Source organism: Acomys russatus, chromosome 24 (genome assembly GCF_903995435.1).
Source record: "Acomys russatus chromosome 24, mAcoRus1.1, whole genome shotgun sequence".
Lineage (NCBI taxonomy): Eukaryota > Metazoa > Chordata > Mammalia > Rodentia > Muridae > Acomys > Acomys russatus.
In genome coordinates this window covers 16,238,155-16,261,183 of record NC_067160.1, presented here as the reverse complement: position 1 = coordinate 16,261,183, position 23,029 = coordinate 16,238,155, and the positions used below count along the sequence as shown (strand labels likewise).

General features: G+C 48.1%; 1 protein-coding gene across 1 annotated transcript; it reads left to right on the top strand.

Moving 5' to 3' along the window:
• Window positions 1-19,785: 19,785 nt before the first annotated feature.
• On the top strand, window positions 19,786-21,719 carry Sp5 (Sp5 transcription factor). The gene is made up of 2 exons (XM_051166840.1): window positions 19,786-19,902; window positions 20,574-21,719. The coding sequence occupies exons 1-2, from the start codon at window positions 19,852-19,854 to the stop codon at window positions 21,717-21,719; spliced, it is 1,197 nt and encodes a 398-aa protein (XP_051022797.1). The 5' UTR covers window positions 19,786-19,851.
• The last annotated feature ends 1,310 nt before the right edge of the window (window positions 21,720-23,029 follow it).

Sequence of the window (23,029 nt, the reverse complement as noted above, 5' to 3'; positions counted from 1 at the left end):
AACAATTTATACGTTTAAACCTTTTTCTACTAAAAAAACAAACAAACAAACAAAAAAAAAAAACAAGAATAAAATATTTCAAAACTCCTTTCCATTCTAGTATTCTCTTTCCTTTGACCAAAATAAAGTCTAAAGGAAAGGTCACACCTACAGCACTGACTTTTTCCTTCACTTCTGACAGCAGAATTCAGGGACTAACACGTTGCATTAATTATGTTGTTCTTTTGACAATAAAAGAGACGTGTGTGACTCTTTGAAACAGTTGTGGCCAGATGGACATGTAATATGTCAGAGACAGTGCCTATGAAACCTGGAGAGCTCTGGGAAACAGAACTGCAGATTCTCTGCAAAGCTGAGCATTGGTGAGAACAGCAAAGGTTTGGACTCTGGCTGCCCAGCCCCTGCCACTGAGCCTCAGCCCCGTCCTGCTGGTGCCACCAGTACCAGGCGGAAGAGCAATTTGGTCTCCTCTCGACATAATCCTCGACTGTCTGCGGAGTCCTCGCCGAGGATGCCAACTGTAAGGATGGCTCTGGGCTTAAACACCTGCCCATCAGGAACTGGACTTATCCCTAACTTCCTTTCACGCAGCCACAAGGCAGACATCAGATGGTGGTGACTTCTGGTCCCTCCTGAGAGGCCTGGTTACTCAGCATCCCACAGCTCTCGGCAGCTACAGCTTTGCATCTTTACCCAAGCATGGGATTTTAAAATAGCAGGCAGAATCTTCAGGAAGCCTTACTTGAAGAGTTTAGGCTTTCCTCTCATCTGAATCACACAGAACTCTCTCAGGTTTTTGTTGTTGTTGTTGTTGTTGTTGTTTGTTTGTTTTTTTTTTGGTGTGTGTGTGTGTGTGTCTATATGTTTAAACACTGACATTCGTCATGTCCTTGATTCTAATCCCCTTATGATTTTGAACTATGTTAATTAATCCTCATTACCCCAGGAGTAAATACTACTGTTCCCATCATTTTCTGGGTGAGGAAATGAAGCATAGGCTAGGAAGGTATGAACAGTCACAGAGTAGGAAGTGGAGGACCCGGGACTCAGTCTTGTCCCAGAAGCTATGCCTGAAGTCCTGACCTAACCCATGTCTTTGAACACTTGGTGCCCAGTGGATAGTGATACTTTGAATATTTGCAGAACCTTTAGGAAATATCATGCAGATGGAGAAAGTAGGTCCCAGATTATAAAGTCCCACCCTGAGTTCAGCTGATTTCTCTCTCTCTCTCTCTCTCTCTCTCTCTCTCTCTCTCTCTCTCTCTCTCTCTCTCTCTCTCTCTCTCTCTCTGTCTGTATAATGGGCTCCTTGCAAGAAGCAGCTACTCCGAGCCTGCAGCCACCTTGCCTGCCCTGACGTGATGGACTTTATCTCCTGAACCTCAAGCCAATATAAACCTCCCCTCCTGTGGGTTGTTTGTGTCAGGCGCTGTGTTACAGCAGCAGGACAGCAACTAACGCAGGTATAGTTCCCCGCATCTTATGGTAAACAATCCCCAGGGCTGGTAGGCATCACGTGCAGCTAGTACTGGGATCTTCTAACTTTAAATCCTGACTAGCTCTCTTACAGCTAGAAGCTCATGCTACCTCAGACTGCCTGCTCTGTGTCCCTCCCAGCACTCACCACAGGGAAGCTGATAGCCTTGACACTGCCATCAGTGCCTGACACAGGCTTCTGTCTTGGGCAAAGGCTTTCTTGATCTAGATCACTTTGCATACAGCCGGCCTAGACCCTCCAGGGGGACCTAACCGGATGGTAAACCCTTTGCTACCATACATGAGCAGAATCTTGACTCGTGCACATTTAAGGAGGACCTACTGACAAACATCCAGGTGAGGTCTCAGAAACATGTGGTGAGCAAGACCCACAATCCTCGCCTAAGAGAAGGCCACATTCCAACACAGACATAGGCTGAGAGGTAATTCTAATGCCCAGAAAGTGAACTGGGAAAGGCCAAGCTAGAGAGATTCGCAGCACACTGAAGGGAAAATTCAAGAGGAAGAGTCTCAGGAAGCAGTGCCACCCAGACTCAGACCTTAGCCCATACAAAGAGTCTACAGCAGGATGTCACTGGAGTCCATTAAGGCTGGCATGTAAGATACAAAGTGTCCTTACCCCGCCCCACCGCTGTCTGTCCTAGAACATGATTTGTAGACCAGGCTGGCCTTGAACTCAGAGATCTACCTGCCTCTGCCTCCTGAGTGCGGAGGCACCACCACACCTAGCCAGTGTCTATTATAATGGTCATTGAGGAGCCAGGAATTGGTGTGACTGAAGGACCGAAATGGAATTTACAGTGTAATGGCCAAGACTGTTTTATGGAGCTGTAGGGTTGTTTTTAAATTACACATGTTTATTTTGTGTTTGCAGGGATAGGGTGGAGATGTGTGTGTGGGGGGGGGGGGTGTTGAAATCACACCATATGAATCCCAGAGAGCAAACCCAGGTCTTAGGCTTGGCAGCAAACACCTTTACCTGTGGAGCCATCTCACAGGCTCGGAAGCTATGCTTTCAAGCCGACACCTGTGCATCAGCGCTGCAGGCTCAGTGTTGCAGAGCTGGCTACTGAGCTGCCTGTGGCACAGGGAGACTTCACCACCATCAAGCGGCAGCCAGGATTCAACCCCAAGCACACACCCAGAGCCCAATCACGCAGAGGATGACATAAATATTCAGGATAGTCACCACTACCTTTCCACTTTCTCTCAAGTCCAATGTTCCCTTTTGAGTTTTTTTTAAACGCTTGTTTTATTTTCTGCCTATAAGTGTTTTGCTTGTATTTATGTCTCTACACCACATGCATGCCTGGTGCCTGAGGAGAACTGAAATGATGGGATGGTTGTAAGCCGACATGTAGGTGTGGGGTCCTCTGCAAGAACAAGAAGTGTGCTCAACCACTGAGTCATCTTTCCAGCCCATAGGCCAAAGATTCTCACTGGAATTCTAGAAGACATTGAAAGCTGATGAAGGGTCAACCCATGCACTTACACACTCATATGCGATGTTTACAGCAGAATTATCTGTAATTGCCCCAAACTCTTACAACCAAAACATTCTTCGATGAGTAAATACATGAGCTATGATGGGTACACACAGTGGAATATTATACAACAATAAAAAAGAAAGCAAGAAAGAAAGAACAGATGCACACCAACAACTTGGTGTTCAGAGTCATTAAATGAAGTGGAAAGTTACAAAATGTCACATACTGTACAACTCTATCTAAGACTGGAGGGATGGGTCTGGGGACAGTAGACATAGTCTCTACTCATGCCTTAAGGCAGAAGGGCTCAGCCGGGAAACATGAAACGGTCTTGAGTTACTTACTGGCGTGGGCACCTTGCCACTGGTGCCTCTAGAATTCTAAAAGCTTCACCCACTAGTATACTCCAGGACCTGTGATGGTTTTCTTACAAAGGGCCCAGTTTCCAGAGACAATGCCATGGCCTATCTATTTCATCCTTTAGTGATGCAGCCTCTTAACAAAGGGTGCCTGAGTCCCAGCTGACCAATGCTGATTCACCCTGTGACAAACTGCTCTGGCAGGCTCCCTCCAGAAGGGTGCCAACTCGTGTTAACACCTTGTGCCCCAGTTCGTGTTAATGTTTCAAGTGGGTTGTTAATTGCTGCGGATTAAAAGCAAGTCGATAATCAAGGCATGGCAGCTGGCTCGGGTTTCATCTGGGTCTCCAAAACCCCAAAAGGAAGGAAATCGCTGTTGAATGACTAAAGGTTCCCCCACTTCCCTGGGAAACTAGTGAGCTGGGTGCCACGTGTGTCCTGGGGCCACCCACAGAGCTTCTGGGGAGCAAGCCCTGGAATGCATTTTCCGGTAGCTGAAGCTGGGTAAGTGGCAGACTTCCTGACTGCCTGCTTCTTTATTTCTGTCTGTCTTTTTTTTTTTTTTTTTTTTTTTTTTTTTTCAATAGCCTCTTGGCTGGCCCTACACAGAGATGTTCTAGCAGCTGGGGACCTGCCTAGGGGCAGATTTGAGGTTGAGAGTCCTGAGGAGTGGCTTTGTTCTCTTAAACACTATTGTCATCTGACTCACCTATTACTGTGAATAATTTGCTAATTTTGGCCATAAAAACAAGTTCTTAGACAATCTCCAGTAATGTGTCTTTTTATGTCGATCAGGGGAGTATTTTTCCTGCCTCCCTTTTGTTTGATATGGAAATGAGCCTGATAGCTTTATAGCCAGGCAGGAATTGGAGCAAGGGAGAGAAAGAAAATTGTGTCCACCACAGAGGTGGCTTCTGCTCCATCTGCAAAGCTTTGAAGAATTAGTTCACAGAAAACAAAGTCTCTCAGAATAAATGAGCATCAAATTAGAGTTCTCATGGGTACGTAGGACTACTTTCTGGGTGTCTAGAAAACATACATGTCTATGCATATATAATTATGGAATGGGTTGCCTGATGGCCCCACTGATAAATTGTCTGAGATGAAGCTTCCTTGCATCAGGAATTAACTGGCTTGGGAAAATCACACCATCATCATCAGTTAGTCTTTGGATTCACCAGCACATGGTTCTAGCCAAGGCAGACCTACCACCAAGTTCCCAGGCCCACACCACCTGCAGGCAAAGGAGCCCTGAGCCTGTCCTCCTCCCTTTGACTAATCTTTCTCTTTTTAGCCATCCCCGCATACGGCTTCTGCTGCTCACTTCCTGCCCAAGCAAGGGGTGCTGATCACACCTGAATGTGATAGATAGAGTGCCATCTCTCTGTTACTTCAGGCCTGAGACTGTCCTGCCTGTAATCTGCCCCCAGAGCCTGTCTCTTGTTTTCAGTGGATCGGAGACAGGGCAGTTGAGGCAGAGATTCATTCACGAAAACTTCACTCGAGGGAGAGGGAGGGCATTTAAAACAAACAAACAAACAATGAACAAACAACCTGCAGGGCAGGGCTGTTCCGTTTCTCATTTACTAGCTCTTTTCTGAGCCCAGGCTTCTTACATCCTTGGGTTTCCATGAGGCTCCTCCCCCTGTAACAGTGTGCCACATGAGGCCCCTCCCCCTGTAACAGTGTGCCACATGAGGCCCCTCCCCCTGTAACAGTGTGCCACATGAGGCTCCTCCCCCTGTGACAGTGTGCCACATGAGGCTCCTCCCCCTGTGACAGTGTGCCACATGAGGCTCCTCCCCCTGTGACAGTGCGCCAAGGAGGCTCCTCCCCCTGTAACAGTGTGCCACATGAGGCTCCTCCCCCTGTAACAGTGTGCCACATGAGGCTCCTCCCCCTGTGACAGTATGCCACGCACTCCATGCTTAGCCTCTTCCCTGGCTCTTTAGTCCAGGGGCACGTAGTAGTGTTCCGGGCTGTTCTTCGTTCTAGCCAGTGCTCTTTAAACCTAGTAGCCACTCTTATGAAAATCCTGCCCTGCAGACCCCTCACCCTCTCCCTTCGGACACAGAGTGTGTCCCCAAAAAGCCCCACTAACCTTTGGGGTAGCCTGACATGGCCCTTTTACCTTCTCTGCCCCTAACTTCCGTACTTGAAATTAGATTGGATTTCACAGCCCATTTCCCCCTTTAAATTTATGACACCAGATCTACTACCATCAAGGGAAGGGGTTCCCTCCCTTTTTTCCTTCCCTCTCCGTTTGAGGGTCATTACTCCAGCCTCTGACGGGAAGGAAACTACCTACCCATGCTACAGCAGGGACGGAGCCCAAGGACATTGTGGGAAGTGCAGTGAGCCAGGTACATAGGACTCCTCTCTTCCAATGGATCTGAAGTGTTGAAGCTAAGCAGCTGGAGGGCGGAGGGCGGAGTAGGGCATGGAAGGGTGGAGAGGAATGGAGGAATGGAGGAACGGAGGAATGATGTATAACCAGAAGACAGCTTTCCATTTTACAAAATGAAAAACAAAAGCTAAAATGGTTAAGATGGTAAATGTAACCATGCATTCTTGCCTAAACTGGAGTTTTTAAAAAGAGTGGGTGGGGGGAAATCTTCCCCAAAGCAACATGGGGAGGGGGGGCAGGGCAGTGTCTCCACTGCCTTTATTCAGCAGGTGAAGAGAGCTGTGACTATCTTTCCCAGAACCACGCAACCACAGACTTCACTTGCTCAGAGGCCTGGATTACAAGCTATTTTGTATTCAAAACTAGGAATGTGAGGTGAGGTAGCTCAGCTCTCCACCACCACCACCCCACCCCCCATAAAATTTTTTTAAAAGAAACTCCATAGTTAACCTGCTTTCAGAAAACAGCCTAAACCCACTATGTTACCCAGAGAATAGAGCAAAGCAATCTTGTCAGTTATCAACTAGGTCAGAAGAGAGCAGAACACAGGTATTTATAAGGTTTTTCCTTCTATATTTACATCTACACTGCTGTGTTCTTAAGTCCCTGGAGTCTGGAGGGTGATGACACATGAGATAGAGCACCTGGGGTGGGAGTACAGAGCATGCCCCACGTGCCAAAGGCTCTTGGGAGATGAGAACCAGCGGCTGTGCCTTCACTGTCCCGAAGCAGCAAGGTGACAGAGCCGCCTTGAGTCTCACTGAGACACCCCAGCCTAAAGCTCTGCTTTGTCTCAGCCCTAAACACGTGCATCTAAGACATTTCACAGTAATGCTGAGTCAAGGAAATTAAGGCTCGCTGCATCTTAGTAATGCACTCTACCTAAAAGAGAAGCAGAGGCTGCCACGGTGGCTAAAAGAGCTTTCCTCTGAATTTGTTTGAAAAATTCCATAACAAGACTCAATTCTTCACCCACCATTAAAAATTTATTTGTAGGGGCCGAAGAGATGGCCCAGTGGTTTGGTTAAGAGTAGTACTTGTTGCTCTCGCAGAGGATCCTGGGTTCCGTTCCCAGCACCCACATGCTGTCTTAGAATCATCCCTAACTCCAGTTCTGGAGGATCTGATGCCCTCTTCTGACTTCTGCAGGCACACATGTGGTGGTTTTCTTTGTTGTTGGTGGGTTTTTTTTGTTTGTTTGTTTGTTTGTTTTTTGAGACAGAGTTCCTCTGTGTAACAGCTCTGGCTGTCCTGGAACTCACTCTGAGACCAGGCTGGCCTCGAACTCACAGAGATCTTCCTGCCTCTGCCTCCCTGTACTGGGAGGCCAAAAGTTATTTTTATCAATAGTAGTGACCATTTTCAAGAGACAACTGGGCTAGCAATGTAGCTCAGGGCCTGACATTAAAAGTGTAGGGTTCAATCCTTGGCAATAAAAGGCGGGGAAGGGCAGTTAAGTTAGGAATGTGGCCTAAAGTTATTCAAAATTTCTTAAATCCAAAGGAAACTATCCCAATTGTCAGTAAATACATTCCCCCTCTTTGCTGTCAAACAAGAATATGGCTGTGGCATTGCTCAAGGGGTCTTTGCCGCAGTCCGAGCTTTGTATTTAAGATAGAATGTTTATGTAAGTACAGGTTAACTGCAGAACATCTTAGGCAGGATGGAGTTTCTCTCTACCTTCAAGACTGATGAGAAATGACATGGTGTGTGGATGTAATCCTCAGAGGTTATGTCTTTTGGGGCTTGGTGGAAGCTCTGTCCCTTCATGTGCCAAATAAGAACACTTCCCTGTTTAAGGAGAAATTTAGGTGGTGATATTCTCTCTCTCTCTCTCTCTCTCTCTCTCTCTCTCTCTCTCTCTCTCTCTCTCTCTCTCTCTCTCCCTCTCTCTCTCTCTCTCTCCTCGCTCTCCCCTCTCTCTCTCCTCCTCCCTCTCTCTCTCTCTCTCTCTCTCTCCTCTCCTCTCCCCCTCTCTGTTTTCTCTCCCCCTTCTCCTGCTCTCTCTCCCCTCTCTCTCTCACCCTCTCTCTCTCTCTCTCTCTCTCTCTCTCTCTCGCCCTCTCTCTCTCTCTCTCTCTCTGTATCTCTCTGTCTGTCTCTCTGTGTGTGTATCTCTGTCTCTCTCTCCCTTTCTCTCCTGCTCTCTCTCTCTCCTTCTCTATCTCTCTGTCTCTGTTTGTCTCTGTTTGTCTGTCTGTCTGTCTCTCTCCCTCTCTCTCTCTCTCTCTCTCTCTCTCTCTCACACACACACACACACACACACACACACACACGATTGGTAACAACCTTTTACCCCTCACTGCACTAGCTGGCTAGTCCACCCTCTCCACCTGGCTTGAGGACTTACAGAGTTGGCACATAGAGACAGCATGGGAGCTAAGTGACACTTGCCACCCTTTAAGAAAAAGTGCACACACTGACAAGAATGCACACACACTTTGCAATAATTCTCTAAAATAACTACTAGAGTTAACAGCTTAAGCCATTCTAAGCTACAGTTCTCAAGACACACTCAAACACACACAGCATTTGTCAGCTGAGAAACAGCTGTCTTGTGAGGACATGTGTTGTTGAATATTTTAGTGGGGAAAAAAATCCTAAGTGATCATTTAATTCCAAGTTCTAATAAAGAGAGATTTGTCATTGCTTCCTGGAGCAATGTACCATCTACCATGTACCAAACTCTACGTAACAATTGGGAAAGCCAAGATGTGTCTTCTCTCTCTCTCTCTCTCTCTCTCTCTCTCTCTCTCTCTCTCTCTCTCTCTCTCTCTCTCTTTCTCTCTTTTTCTCTCTCTCTGTCTTGGATTTTCAAGACAGGGTTTCTCTGTGAAACCTTGGCTGTCCTGAACTAGCGTTGTAGACCAGGCTGGCCTCGAACTCTGGCCGTGTCTGTTCTCTTATGGCCCTGGATTCTGTTATCTTCAGCATTGTTTTTCTGATCTATCACAGCTCTAGGGCTTCCTGGGAGGTGAGGCTAATTGGAGAAGAGAGAGCTAAAGACAGGACAGTAACTACTGAAATACGGCCAGCGAAATTCACTGTAAAGATTTAAAACAGCCATGTGCAGGACTCTGACCTGGCAAGTGCAGCTTGTGACACAAAGAACAGGGTTTTTTTTGTTTCATTAAATTTTCATTAGACTCTCATCCAAAGTCGTTTTCCTACATATTAATGCATGTTTTTATTTTATTACTATGACTGGATAAAATTTCAAGAACTTTTTATGTGCAAAATCCTTGCTCGGCTTCAAAGAAAGACTTGACACTTTCATCTCTTTTCAGGGAACAAATACTCCTACAAATGAGGAAGAGGACATTGAACATCTTTTCTTTATAAGGACCTTGTTCGTGTCCTTCATCATTATTTGAGAAGTATGGTACAGTCCTCCCAGCGTTCTCTGCAAAGGCAGGAAACAATGTCACTTCTTTGGGCTTCCAACTACTCATTAGAGATAAATTGCCATGATCCTTCCAGCCTTTACTTTCTTGTTTTACAATCCTAGGATCTGATTGTAGCTTCCTCCAACCTCCCTTCTGCTTGGCACTGGATTACAAAAACACTTGGTCTTTGGCCCTGGCACTGCTCCTGTGCCCACTTGGATATCCTTGCACAGAAGCCACTGAAGGCTGCCTTCCTGGTGCCTAGAAATTATGGTGGAATTCCAGCCATGGAGTGTACTTTGAGCTTCCTCAGGTACCTGTCGTGACCTCTTGCCTCTGCCTCCTCAGGCTGGGATTGTATCTGTGCATGCCACCACACCCAGCTTGTTGTTGTTGTTGATGATGATGTTGTTGTTGTTTCAGGCAGAGCCCTGGCTGTCCTGGAACTTGCTTTGTAGATCAGGCTGGCCTCCAACTAGACCGGGCTAGCCTTGAACTAACAGAGACCAGCCTGCTTCTGCCTCCCCAGTTTTGGGAGTAAAGGTGTGCACCACCACACCTGGCTCACACCCAGATTTTTTACTTGGGTTCTAAGGCTTGCACTCAGATCCCCAAGCTTACAAGGTCCTTGTTTTTTATGGGTTAAGCCATCTTCCCACTCCCAACAACCCCCACCCCCATCAATCTATCCCTGCCATTGGAGGTGCTACACATCCTCCTGGGGTTGGTGTTCCTCACACTTTTCTGCCATCCCCTGTTCTGGCACGCCCCGTGTTCTTAGTCCTTTTCTCATCCATGCTCTGTTCCTCTTGCCTCAGTACCTTTTTCCTGAGGCTGCCTTGATGGTCTTTTTTTCCTTTCTGATTGTGTTTTTCCTCTAACTTCTGTCGTAGTTAGCTGTGTGATCTCAACTCTCTTCTGTGAGCTTGATTATTCTGCCGTTTCTACTCAGTGAAAGTCTACAAATCCCTTCCTACACAATGGTCACACACACACACACACACACACATACACACACACACACACACACACACACACACACACACACACACCACACCCAAAAACTTAATATTAAGATATAAGTAACAATAAAGCTTTTCTTTGCCTTCTCTAATTCTCAAATATGGCACAAAGACCTATTAAGGGTATTAATAAGCTTTAAGCACTATAGCTGGGCAGATCCTCAGCTATTCTTCCCCGTCTACACTGATCTGGCCTACTTCCCAGCCTTGAGCCCAACCTGTTACCTGCCAGCTCAGTCTTGTCCTGGATGCTCCTGCTCCACCTTTGTCCTTATGGCCACCTCTTCATAGCTACTTTCTCTTCCACCCTCTTCTTCTCTTTGTCCTCCACATGAGACCCTCCTCCTGGGATTGCAAGTCCCTCCTCAGCTCTCCTGCACAGCTACTGGCTCCTCAGCTCCTTATTAACCAATCAGAGATGACAGAGAACAACTTTTACACGACATAAAGCAGGAGAATCTTTGATGCTAAAGACAATGTGTATGTTCAGACTTCAACTGGATCTCTAGGCACCGAAATCAGCATCTGAATACACAGTGTGCAAAACCATCCGTCAACATAAGACTATGCTACATAGCTTTCCCTGGGGAGATGTTTTTAAAAATCTATTCCTTCTGGATAGCGAAGGTGCCATAGGCCAAAGAAAAGTTTCTAAGTTCAGGTTTCTGAAGCAGTAAGTTTAAAGGGATTTGCAGAGAAGATCATGGGTTAATGGAAGACAGCTCTACCACCAGGGAGGTCCCTGGGTTACTCACTTATGGAGAGGCACACCGCTGCGTGACCGTGAAAAGTGGCACCACTGAAAAGTCCTCTGGGAAACCTGAGGTAGATTCACTACCCAAATCATTCCCTCTAGTTGTCTTATCTAACCCTGAGGAGGTTAAAGGAAAGCCTTCGAGCTCTGTGAGTGCCCAGGCTTCCCACAACAAGAGCATGTTAGCAAGCCAGTGCTCCAGAGAGTCTCCTGTGGCTCTCATTCAAGATGGCGTAGTTATACATCCAACCCAGAGGAAACAGCTGGGCACCATCAAGGATCCTCCAGTTTATCCATTCACACTGTCTGTGTTAAGCTTTGTCACTAGGACAAATATGCCTGAGAAAATCATCTTCAAGGAGAAAGGGTTTCTTTGGGCTCACCGTTCAGTCCATGGTGAGTTCGCTGTGTTGATTCTGGGCCAATGGCATGACAAAATTACAATATCGTGGGAACATGGGGTCCTGCTCTTAATGATGCTCACCTCAGTATGGAAAGCACGGGAGTGTCAGTGGGGACAAGACAGATGCTTCAACAGCATGCTCCTAGGAACCTACTCCTCCACCTAGGCACCAGCTTCGGAACTTTCCGCCATCCTCTATTAAATTATACATAATTATAATCCCCCCTCAATTATGAACTCATCGTCAAGGTCAAAGCCCGCCTGGTTCAGCTACTTCCTAAGAGGCCCCACGTCTGAACCCTGCTGCCTACAGTGGAGCTAAGCCTTCAGTGGGAGCTTTTAAAAGACAGTTAAGATCCACACCATAATAGGTTCCATTCGGCGTTTCACAGCATATTTACCGACATGTGCGATTGTCCATACAATTAACTCGAGAACATTTTCTTCTCCACCCCAAAGGCTAGATCAATAATTCCTTAATCCTCCCAGTTCCTAGTGGCCATTAGTGTGATTTTTTCCTCTGTGGATTTTTCTATTCTAGGCATCTTATGTAATTAAAGCCCCACAGGGTGTGATCTCTGAAGGGTTTCCTCACTCAGCATAACATTTTGAACGTTCACCTATGCTGCGATGTGTAGCATCCATTGTATAAATGTGTATAATCCATTGTATAAATAGATCACATTTTGTCATTCCTCAGATGATGGACTTAAGTGGTTTTCTCTGGGGGCACTATGAATGATGGTTCTGTGAACATCCACATACAAGTTCTTAGGTAAATGCATGTTTTCGGGACTCTTTGCTCTACGTAGGAGTACAATTATCATTCCATGCTTATGTTTTGAAGGACTGCGAAATTACCTTCTGATAGGGCTGGACCACTTTCCATCCCACCAGTATGGAATGAGGGTTCCAGCTGCTGCACATCTTACTTGATGTTCTCTCTTCTCTTTGTTGCAGTCTAGCCAACCTAGTAAGTGTAAAGTGGATTTCTGTGGTGCATTTCAGAGAGGGCTAGTGATGGAGGAGGCCGTCAGGTTTGCACAGCAGACGCCCTCACCTGATGAGCAGCCTCACCAGCCATTCTTCATACAACTACCAATTCAGATTTCTTACTAGATACAGAACTTGCAAACACTTCTCTCCTACTGTGTGGGTTGCCTCTCCCACTTTCTTCAGGGATTTCTTTTTTCTTTTAGCATCCATTTCTACTGGTGTGTATGGGTGATTTGCTTGCATGTTTGCATGTACATCACATGTATGTGGTGCCTTCGGAGAAGGTGATGTCTAGAACCTAGATCTATCTATAGATGGTTATAAGCCACCGTATGGGTGCTGGGGACTGAACCCAGGTCCTCTGCAAAAGCAGTAAGTGTTCTTTACTTCTGATGCGACATCTCTCCAGCCAGTCTTCCACTTTCTTAGTGTTATCATCCTTCGAAACACAAAGGTTTTATATTTAGATTAAATTCAATTTCTTTTGTCACTTTTCCTTATGATATCACATCCATTTAAGATATTTCTGACTAACCTAGCTCAAGAAAAATATACCTGTGCTTTTCTGTAAGAATTTTAGAATTTGGGCTGAAGAGATGGCTCAGTAGTTAAGAGCACTGGCTGCTCTTCCAGAGGTACTGAGTTCAATTCCCAGCATTCACGTGGCAGCTCACAACTGTCTGTTACTCCTGTCCAGGGGATCTGACACTCTTACAAAGACATGCATGCAGTCAAAATGCCAATGTACATTAAATAAATTAATTGATTAAAAATAATTTTAGAATTTAACTTTTACACTTAAGACTGTGATTAATTTCAAGATACTTTTGTATGTGTCATAAATAAAATGATCTTTTAGCTTTTATATAATAATTTATTCAACATTTTAATAATGTTTATATATTATTTTATATAATATTTTACATATATTTGGTATATAATGATTAAATATATAATTTGCATATGCTTTGCCTCAAACATTATTTACTTGCAGTATGATTGTCCAAAGTCTTCTCTTTAGCTATTTTGAACTACATAATAAATTACTGTTGATTATACTCATCCCACTATGCCAAAGAACACCAGAACCCATTCCTTCCACCCACTGTAACTTTACATCCGCTAATCAGCCTCTATTCCTGTTCCCCAGCCCCTCCCAGCCTCAGACACCATTTCATCTGTACATGGCTGAGATCAGCTTTTGACTTCTACATATGAGAACATGATGTGTTTGCCTAAGTTATCTCATTTAACATAATGTTCTGCAAGCTCAGCCATGGTTGGTTGGTTTTGTTTTGTTTTGTTTTGTTTTGTTTTGTTTTGAGACAAGGTTTCTCTGTGTAGCCTTGACTGTCCTGGACTCGTTTTGTAGACCAGGCTGGCCTCGAACTCACAGCGATCTGCCTGCTTCTGCCTCCTGAGTGCTGGGATTAAAGGCCGGTGCTACCATGCCTGGCTCTGTGTTTATTTATAAATGACAGGATCTCATTCTTTTTCATGCTATATGCCTATTGCATTTTCTTTAATAATTTACCCAATGTCCTTATTTATATTTGGATATCCAAAGTCCCTACTGCCCTTGATTCAAAATAGGAGTCTTTTATTTTTCTTGTTGTTTTGTTTTGTTTCTTGTTCTAACCTATTACCAAATTTTGAGTTTCCTCTTAAAATACTGTCATAGCTTCACCAGTCCTTCATGAAGCCTTCCTCATCTCTGGCCTAACAGTCACACCATGTGATACCAATAACCGTCACACCACACCACGCCACTCGGTGCCAGTAATTAACCCCATCCGTGCTTATCTTTCCGGGCTCTCTGTCTAACCTGGCGCCCTGGAGAGGAAGCTTTCAGATATGGAGCTGCATAGGAACCCAGAATACATTTCCCTCATGCAAGCCAGGACAAAGGACAGCCCCTAACGTCTCTAATCTACACCCCAGCCTCTTAAATTCATGAGCTGCAACTCCATATGGGGGGGTCACATAACTGAATGTGGGGGCTGCAAACAAATTGGCAACAGTGAAAAGAGTTGGAAGTGCATCAGTCCAAAACTAACTCAAAATCAAATGTATGATGAGTCTGGGGGTTCGGGCAAGCTGAGGACATGTGCTCCTCCATGCTGGCAACTGCAGCCTTGGTTCGGAACACACAACATGTGCACTTTGAGTTGAGCATGTTGTCACACCTCACAATACCATGAACGCCGGCTGAAACATGGGTCAAATTGGAGACTATTGTCCCTGATGAACTACAGTGTTTTTACTGCACAAAGTTCCCTGATCTTATAAAAAACATAATGGCATAATAAGGAAAAACTGAGACCTTCTTAATGTTGTTTAGTTTGTAACTACCAGATTTGTACAGCTTTTGTATTAAAACAGTTTTATCTTTAAAATTGTTGAATTGCTACGTGCATGCGCACGTGTGTGAATTTCGGCTTAGTGTTAGGATGGAATTTCCAACAAATTTTGAAATAGTCCTAACACATTTCTTCCATTTTTGTATTATGTATTTATATGAAGTAACAATCTCAATGTTGACAGCTATGTAATCAAAATACCATTCAACTCTGAAAAATATTGAGGATGCTCCCTGCCCTGCAGTCTCAAATACACAACAAAGTTTCAATTCCTTCTAAAAAAAAAAAAAAAAAAAAAGCAAAGCCAGGCATGATGGTGCAATTTTAATCCCAGCACTTGGGAGACAGAGGCAGGGGGATCTCTGTGAGTTTGAAGCCAGCCTGATCTTCAGTATAAGTTCTAAGCCAGCCAGGGTTACATAGTTAAGACCCTGTCTGCAAACCGTACACAAACCCCACATCTACCTCATCAGTATGGGAGTTTGACTTCATGTTTAATAAAAGGGAATTATCTTGAAATAACTTCATGATTTATTATAAGTGTTTTGTTTGCATGTGTATTTTCTAGACATATATATCACGTGGCAGTATCTTGGGAGAAAGACAATCATGAGTGGAAGATGTTTAAGATTCCCTTGTCCTCTTTATCCTCTCCCCTGTGTGTTCTGTAGCATGAGGCAATCACCATACAGATGACGTCATCACACAATCCCAGCCCATCTCCAACAACACTGAGCAGTATTAAACATCTCTGGAACTCATGGGACTTTGAGTGACAGGTCACACACATACTAACAGAATTCGATGAGATTAAAAATAAATCCCTCCTAGTTTTCTGCCTATTACGAACTGACTCCATTTGGGAGCTTGAAGTCCAAGTTACCTCGAAGTCTTCCGATGAGGAACTGTTTCCAGGAAAGGGGGAAAAAATCTCCAGGGAAAGTTTGGCCTTTAAACCAGGCTTCCAACGTGACAGTTACTCACTAACTGATCCCACCTCACTAAGGATGAAGAGCAGGCTTTAGGGCATCTGTGGTTTGGTCTGCAGCTTAAACAGTATAATCGCTCCAAACCCTGAAGTTTAGAAGAGCATCTGACTGCAGACCCTCCTCACCACAAGCACAGAAAAAGAAAAGAAAAAGAAAGAAAGAAAAGAGAAAAAAAGAAAAATGTTTCAATTGAAAGCAAAGTTTGATCTCGTCCATTTTGAGATCTGAGAACAATAGCAGCCTCTACAGCAACGTGACTTCAAAAGGCCGCCAAGGAACCGCTCAGAAAAGGCTAGGTTGTGATGACTGGAACAATGCGCAGGCATCCTCTTGAGGCCCCGGTTGGTATCCATTAGTACAGGAAAATCCATCCCCTTTCCCTCCCAGAAGCTTTACTGACCAAGCAGATTCTGCAACTGGAAGCCTAAGCCCTGAAGGGACAAGACCAGACCCACCTGGAAAAACTAGAGTGCTATAAAACCCCAATGAGATCAGAATGAGTAGAGATGACCCAACTAGTATACTGAGTTTTTTTATTTGAAGGGGGGCGGACATAAAATTGGGTGGGCAGGGAGGTGGGGTGGGGTGTCAGGAAAGGACTGTGGGAGGAGGAAAAACATAATCAAAATAGTTCATGAAAAAGTTTCTCAATAAAGTAGGAAATGTAAACACTAGGGAGGGGTATCGAATGGGTTTATGCTGAAGACTGCAGGATGTAAAAGCTCTGGGAAAGCATCAGATCAAGTCTGATACAGCCACACCCCGGAGTTGATGAGGCAATGCGGGAGCAGCCACCCCCACTCCCTTTGCAGGAGCACCGGTGTGGGTACGTCTCCCCACCCCTACTCGCCCGCTGTACGCACCGGGATGGCTCCTGCTGAAATAGAGCTGCGAAGTTCCCAGTCTTGGAACCCTGCTGCTCTGGGAACAGTTTGGATTACTGCTCAACCCCGACAGCCGCGCGCCTGGAGAGGCTAGTATTCAACCTCCCCCCCCCCCCCCCCCCCCGCCGCGGTGAAAGTTTGCTCCCACTTCGCCGCACCCCCACCTCCACCCCCAGGCGTGAGGACCACATAGGAGTTCCGCGGTCCGCGCTGCACAAATACATTCATCAACAAAGGAAAGCCCATTAAACCTTCCCTCCTGTGAACTGGCCCCCGCGGGTACCTCTTTGAACTGACCCCCGCCCCGCAGCCCCTGAGCCATTTGGGGTGCGCTGGCCCTCCCGGGCTCGCTCCCTCCCTCCCGGCTGCGCACTTTTGCTGCGCGCCTGGTCTTTGAAGTCTCGTTACATTATGGCACAGCAGCCACGCGCTTCTTAACCCGCGCGGGGGCTTTGTGTAACGGAACTGACATTTGGCCTTGATACCTGTATCTCTTGGTGATTGCAACAAATTTCTAAAATAAATGTTGTGCTTTGATCTCCCTGCACTGCATTTTTAATGGACGCTCCAAACATTACTTTATTAGGAGGATTCTTTCTTTCTCGAGCTCCATGCAAAGGGAAGGGAGTTAAAGCACAGTTCTTCGAAGTCTCTCTCTCCAAACTCTTGTTTGGGTTTGGGAGGGCTGGAACTGTTTCAACAAATTCGGCGACTATAGTGCTTCTGAGCGCACTGTGCTCCAAGCACAGTCCTGTAGACTTTGCACTCTTTTAAGGCCACAAGCACGCTACAGAGGCACCACATTTTACAGATGGGCAAACAAAGGCATACTTTGCAGGATTCTCAGCGATAAAGAGGTGGGGGCACCTGCCTTCAAAGTGTGACCGCTTAAAAGCCCCGCTTGGCTTCAGTGGCGGCTTATTTGCCTAAAGACGCAGTCTTAGCGGGAAAAGTTAAATCCTGTAACTATGGAGGTGTAAATTGACTCTTGTAGCTTTTTTTTTTTTTTTTTTTTTTTTTTTTTTTTTTTTTAACTAGCTAACGCCTTTGGCCAAAGAAGATGCTTCCAGCTTACTTTTCCGCCTCCTGAGGAAGACGGGTTGAGAAGGCTTCGATAGGGAGAAGAGCCAGACTGCTTTCCAGGTTGCCCTGGCTGCGCTCCCTGGCTTCAGGTGCGCGCGCGTTGAGAGATGTCTCCTGGTCGCCGGTTTCTCCAGAGCTGGGTTCTTGCGACTGGACACCGGAAGGAGCAGGTCGGCCAGGCCTCAGAGCAAACCACTGAGTCATCTCCCCTTCCCGCTTCCACACCATCCCACACTCGTGTTCCGGAAGAGTGAGACCGCAGGGGTTGAGCTGTAAGGTGGCTGTTCACTGGTCCACGGGTGACACCTCGACGGGGAGGAGGAGTGGTATGGAGTGTGTGAGGCCTATTAGTCACTGCCATTTCCAAGTTGCGTCCGAAGCGTGGGAAAATATGGGCCTCCTTAATGACGTAATGTCAGGGTTCTTGATGGATTTGTGAAGGACAGTTCAGAGTTTGACGCTGTTAAGGAGTTCCGCTAAGCTCTGGAGCTAATTTGGGAGTTGGGCCACCGGGTTCTGGAACATCAGTCCTGATCAAGCAGTGGCCCCTTTACGGTGCATAAACAGCAGGCGTGAGCTGAGCTGGTTCAGGGCTTCCAGAGAGGATGGAAGCGGAGGATTTGAAGCGAGAGGCCGGAGAAGAACCAGGCTAAGTTCACAGGCGAACCACATCTCTGTGCTCCTACTGCCGGATCCCTGACTGGACCGGCCTCAAAATCGACGAAGGCCCCGTGTCCTTGGCAGTCTCTAGCCTATTATCCTGGACGGAAGGCTGGCAGGAGACCAGCTGACCCTGCCGGACCTATCGACTACTACCAAAGAAGTTTTGAGGGGGACACGCCCTGGAGAGGACTTCAGTGCCTGCGACAAAGAACCCTAGTGGACGAACTTCTTTCCAGTGATGACAGAAACAGGAGTTTTCTTTGACTTTTCTTTCCTCTCCAGGGACCTCCTCCCGGTGATCTGTGGTTTCATATACCACGGGGGTTGGGTGAAGTGTGGGTGGGAGTCGGGGAAGGACTGTAGAGAGAGGCTCACAAGCCTATCCAGCTTGTAACATCTCAAGCTTGCTTGATGATACTAAGAGAGGTTGCAATCATCGCTGGGGAGTCTCGATGGAGCCTAACCAGTGGGACGCTTATCCGGTCCTGCTCAACACACAAAACTGCTTGCTGGAAAGTACAGTACACACACACACACACACACACACACACACACACACACACACACACACACACACACACACACTCAGCGCCCACCACCCCATGTTCCGGGTTGTTCTGGTGTCCTGCCAACCTCGGTTGTGGGAGAAGGCAGTAAAGCGCAGTGCGGGTTTTTCTTAGATTCACTCTACAAAAGTTGTAGCCCGAGAAAAACTTCCAGGTCACCAGTGGGAGTCTCAAGAGGACTTGAGGCTTATCAAGCGGGCGGGTCTGGAGCGTGTGCGCTACCCACTGCCGCCCTGGGAGGCCGCCCAGTCCAGCCCAGGGTCACAACGCTGCTTGCACCTCCGTGGGCGGGCAGGGAGTAGGAGTAGCCACGCCCCAGGAGCTAGCTCTAGCCCGCGATGTGAAGATGAGGAGTTAAGTACCGGAAAGTTACCCTCATCCTAGTCTCAAAGTACAGCGCCTGAAAGCTGAAGGCAGATTTTTTCCTAGAGATAACAAAGACACTTTGTCACTTTGCGCGCTGCCTTGGTGCAAATCTTTAATTGCAAGTGGGGGTGGGGGATCGAGTGTCCCGAGCAACCCAAGCGCGAGTCTCCAGGCGGCAAGGCCCTCTTTGATCAGGAAAATCCAATTATTTGTGTATATACATTTCCCACATAGTGATTACTTCATTAATTGTCCCGCCTTTATCTCCTCCCTTCCCATCCCCCCTAATAATCAGTTCTTTTATCCAGACCAACAAACACACCATAGGAGCTTTGTGGATTCAAAGGATTTGCTTTCGCTTCTGAAAGAGCCGCTATTCTTTGATGATTGGGTAGCGGCAAACTTCAAAGCCATAAATCTTTCCTCTGACTGGCTGGCGGCCCAGCAAAGCCCTTATCAAATTCTTGGAGGTGATTCTGAAGCGCTCAGACCGCGCGCGGGGCGAGCAAACGGGGCGCGGGCGGGGAGGACTCAGAGGCACGCTGGGCGGCAGTTCGTCCTCGCCTTCGGGTGTCCATGCCTCGGTGGCCGCGTCCCGCTCCACAGCGAGCGGCCTTCAAGCAGTAGCCATGGCCGCAGTGGCCGTCCTCCGGAACGACTCTCTGCAGGCCTTCCTCCAGGTCAGGGCGGGAGCAGGTGGAAATCGTGTAGTCGGTGGGGGGGGGGGGCGTTCTGTGAGGGTACTCTGAGCATCTTAAATCTCAAAAGGACGCTCCCGCTTAAGGGTGCGATTGGAGTCAGACCTAGGCGCACCCACGCCAATTTTACACCTAACCTGATGTGTGTTGTGTGGCCTTTGGGGAGGGCTGCACGGATTTGGGGGTATGTGGATGTCAGAGTAGCAGAAAACTGAGTTCCTCTTGGTAGGCGCTCCTGCTGGCTTCCGCCTAGGTCGGGCCAAGGAGGAACGCGGTGGCTACAAGAAAAATAGCTTATAAAATGCTAGCGCAGACCGCCCCACAGCCCTGCTGTGGGTGTTTCCAGGCTCTTCCTGACCGGTCCAGTTCCTCTGCCTCCTCCTCTGCGCCTCTCTTAAAGGCTGGATGGCATCTCTTTGAACCAAGTAGTTTAGAGGGAGCCGACCGCGCACCGGGGGTTCAGGTAGCAAGGGAGCTGAAAGTTTCCCGGGACCGCTGGGTGCACTCTTGGAGTGCGATGAAGTCTGAGGGAGGGGCGGCCCGGCGGAAGAGGGGCGGGGGTATAATAGTGGGGGTGGCGGGCCAGCCCAGAGTCCGCGCTTGGAACGCTAACCTTTTGTCTCTTCCGCCCTCCCTCGCCGCCGCCCATGCAGGACCGCACCCCCAGCGCCTCCCCGGACCTGGGCAAGCACTCGCCTCTGGCTCTGCTGGCCGCCACCTGTAGCCGGATCGGCCAGCCCGGCGCGGCAGCGGCACCCGACTTTCTTCAGGTGCCCTACGACCCAGCTCTGGGCTCACCCTCCAGGCTTTTCCACCCGTGGACCGCCGACATGCCTGCGCACTCGCCAGGTGCTCTGCCGCCCCCGCACCCCAGTCTGGGGCTGACGCCACAGAAAACACACCTGCAGCCGTCCTTCGGGGCCGCTCACGAGCTCCCGCTCACGCCCCCCGCGGATCCGTCGTACCCTTACGAGTTCTCGCCGGTCAAGATGCTGCCCTCGAGCATGGCCGCTCTGCCTGCCAGCTGCGCGCCCGCCTACGTGCCCTACGCTGCTCAGGCCGCGTTGCCCCCGGGCTACTCCAACCTGCTGCCCCCGCCGCCACCTCCGCCTCCACCGCCCACCTGCCGCCAGTTGTCTCCTGCCCCGGCCCCAGATGACCTCCCCTGGTGGAGTATCCCACAGTCCGGCGCGGGGCCGGGGGGCTCTGGGGTTCCAGGGACCAGCCTCTCTAGCGCCTGTGCCGGGCCCCCCCACGCTCCTCGCTTCCCTGCTTCAGCTGCCGCTGCTGCAGCGGCTGCCGCTGCCCTGCAACGGGGCCTTGTGTTGGGCCCGTCGGACTTTGCACAGTACCAGAGCCAGATCGCCGCGCTGTTGCAGACCAAGGCCCCCCTGGCGGCCACGGCCAGGAGGTGCCGCCGCTGCCGCTGCCCCAACTGCCAGGCGGCTGGCGGTGCCCCCGAGGCAGAGCCGGGCAAAAAGAAGCAACACGTGTGCCACGTGCCGGGTTGTGGCAAGGTATACGGCAAGACGTCGCACCTGAAGGCGCATCTGCGCTGGCACACGGGCGAGCGGCCCTTCGTGTGCAACTGGCTTTTCTGCGGCAAGAGCTTCACGCGCTCGGACGAGCTGCAGCGGCACCTGCGGACTCACACGGGAGAGAAGCGCTTCGCCTGTCCCGAGTGCGGCAAACGCTTCATGCGCAGCGACCACCTTGCTAAGCACGTGAAGACCCACCAAAATAAGAAGCTCAAAGTCGCTGAGGCCGGGGTGAAGCGGGAGAACCCGCGGGACCTATGAGCGCACCGGGACACTTACGCGGCCACTCCTGCCCAAGACACCCTTCCCAGCACCTTCACTGCCAGGCCCGGGAACTTGTCATCGAGGCAATGGAGAAAAAACTTTAAAAGCGAACTTTTTATTGTCTTCCTCCCGAAGCGAAGCCCTGCTGCCCGGTCCTAGAGCGGAGGACAGGGCAGGCAGGGCTGGGAACTGGGTTGTGGTTAAGAACCCGAGTTCCTCTAGGACGGTTCCAAAGTCCTGAGAGCCACCGCCTGTCTGGGATAGCTAGAGTCGGGGATTCTACCCTGGGCTGACCTTGGTTATAGGAGTCGCTGCTGGAGGAAGACGGACCGACCTTGGGAGATTTAAAACAGGGCTTGAGTTTTCGCTAGGCCTGTTTCGGACTTTGTACAGGTTATTTAATAATAGCTTTGTTAAAGAGTAATTATAATTATAACATTAATAAATGTTTCTGTTGTTTCTCAGCTCCACGCAGAGCTACAGCATGGTACGTTTCTGTAAAGCTGTTGCAGGGTGAAAATAAATGCGTTCGTTCCAGGGTCTCCTTGGGAAGACCCCCGCAGAGCTGGTCTCCTCTGATCTTTTCTTTCTGGAGTCCTCGCTGAGAGGTCAGGTTTCAGCAGGGCTCTGATGGTTCCTGTGTGCTGCCTGTATCACAGGCCTCTTTGGTTTCTCAAGTTTTGGGCAAGTGTGTCCTGGAAGCATGAGCAGGCGCAGGGTAGCCAGTTTTTTGGTAAAGAGGCTAGGGCAAGATTTGCCAGTCCCGGTTTAGGTTTCTGTCCAGGACTTGATGCACTTATTGTTTGCTTTATAAGTTTGATACCTGCTGTGCAAAGGATGAAGCAAATTCCCTGCTGTCTTCCAGTTTTTGATACTCCGGGGAGCTAAATTTTCTCAGGGCCTTCTCTCTGGTGAGTTGTTTTGTTTTTTTGTTTTTTTTTTTTTTTTTTTTTTAAGTTAAATGGAGAAATTGGCAGCTCTCATGTGAATTGGTCTCTGTCAGAACAACACCAAAAAGGAAACTGTCAACTCTTGCAGAGTTCCAGCCTGGCCATACACTGTTTGTTTGTTGATCTTAACAAGTCTGGTTTCACACAGACCACCTAACAGAGAATCTAGGTGGGCCAGGAAGTTTTAATTCTTCTTGCAGCTTGGATTTTCTTTTGAAATCATCCCGCCAGACAGATTTCTCTCAGGGACAAGCCAGAGATGCTTGCTCATAGCCTAGAAATGTAGAAACACGATTTTTAAGGATCTAGGTATCTCATCTTTCTCTTAACTTTTTAAAGTTTGAAGTCTTCTTTTTC

Coding starts and splice junctions, on each gene's coding strand:
- Sp5 (XM_051166840.1), top strand. CDS start 19,852: ATGGCCGCAGTGGCCGTCCTCCGGAACGACTCTCTGCAGGCCTTCCTC. Junction 19,903..20,573: donor CTCTGCAGGCCTTCCTCCAG/GTCAGGGCGGGA, acceptor CCGCCCATGCAG/GACCGCACCCCCAGCGCCTC.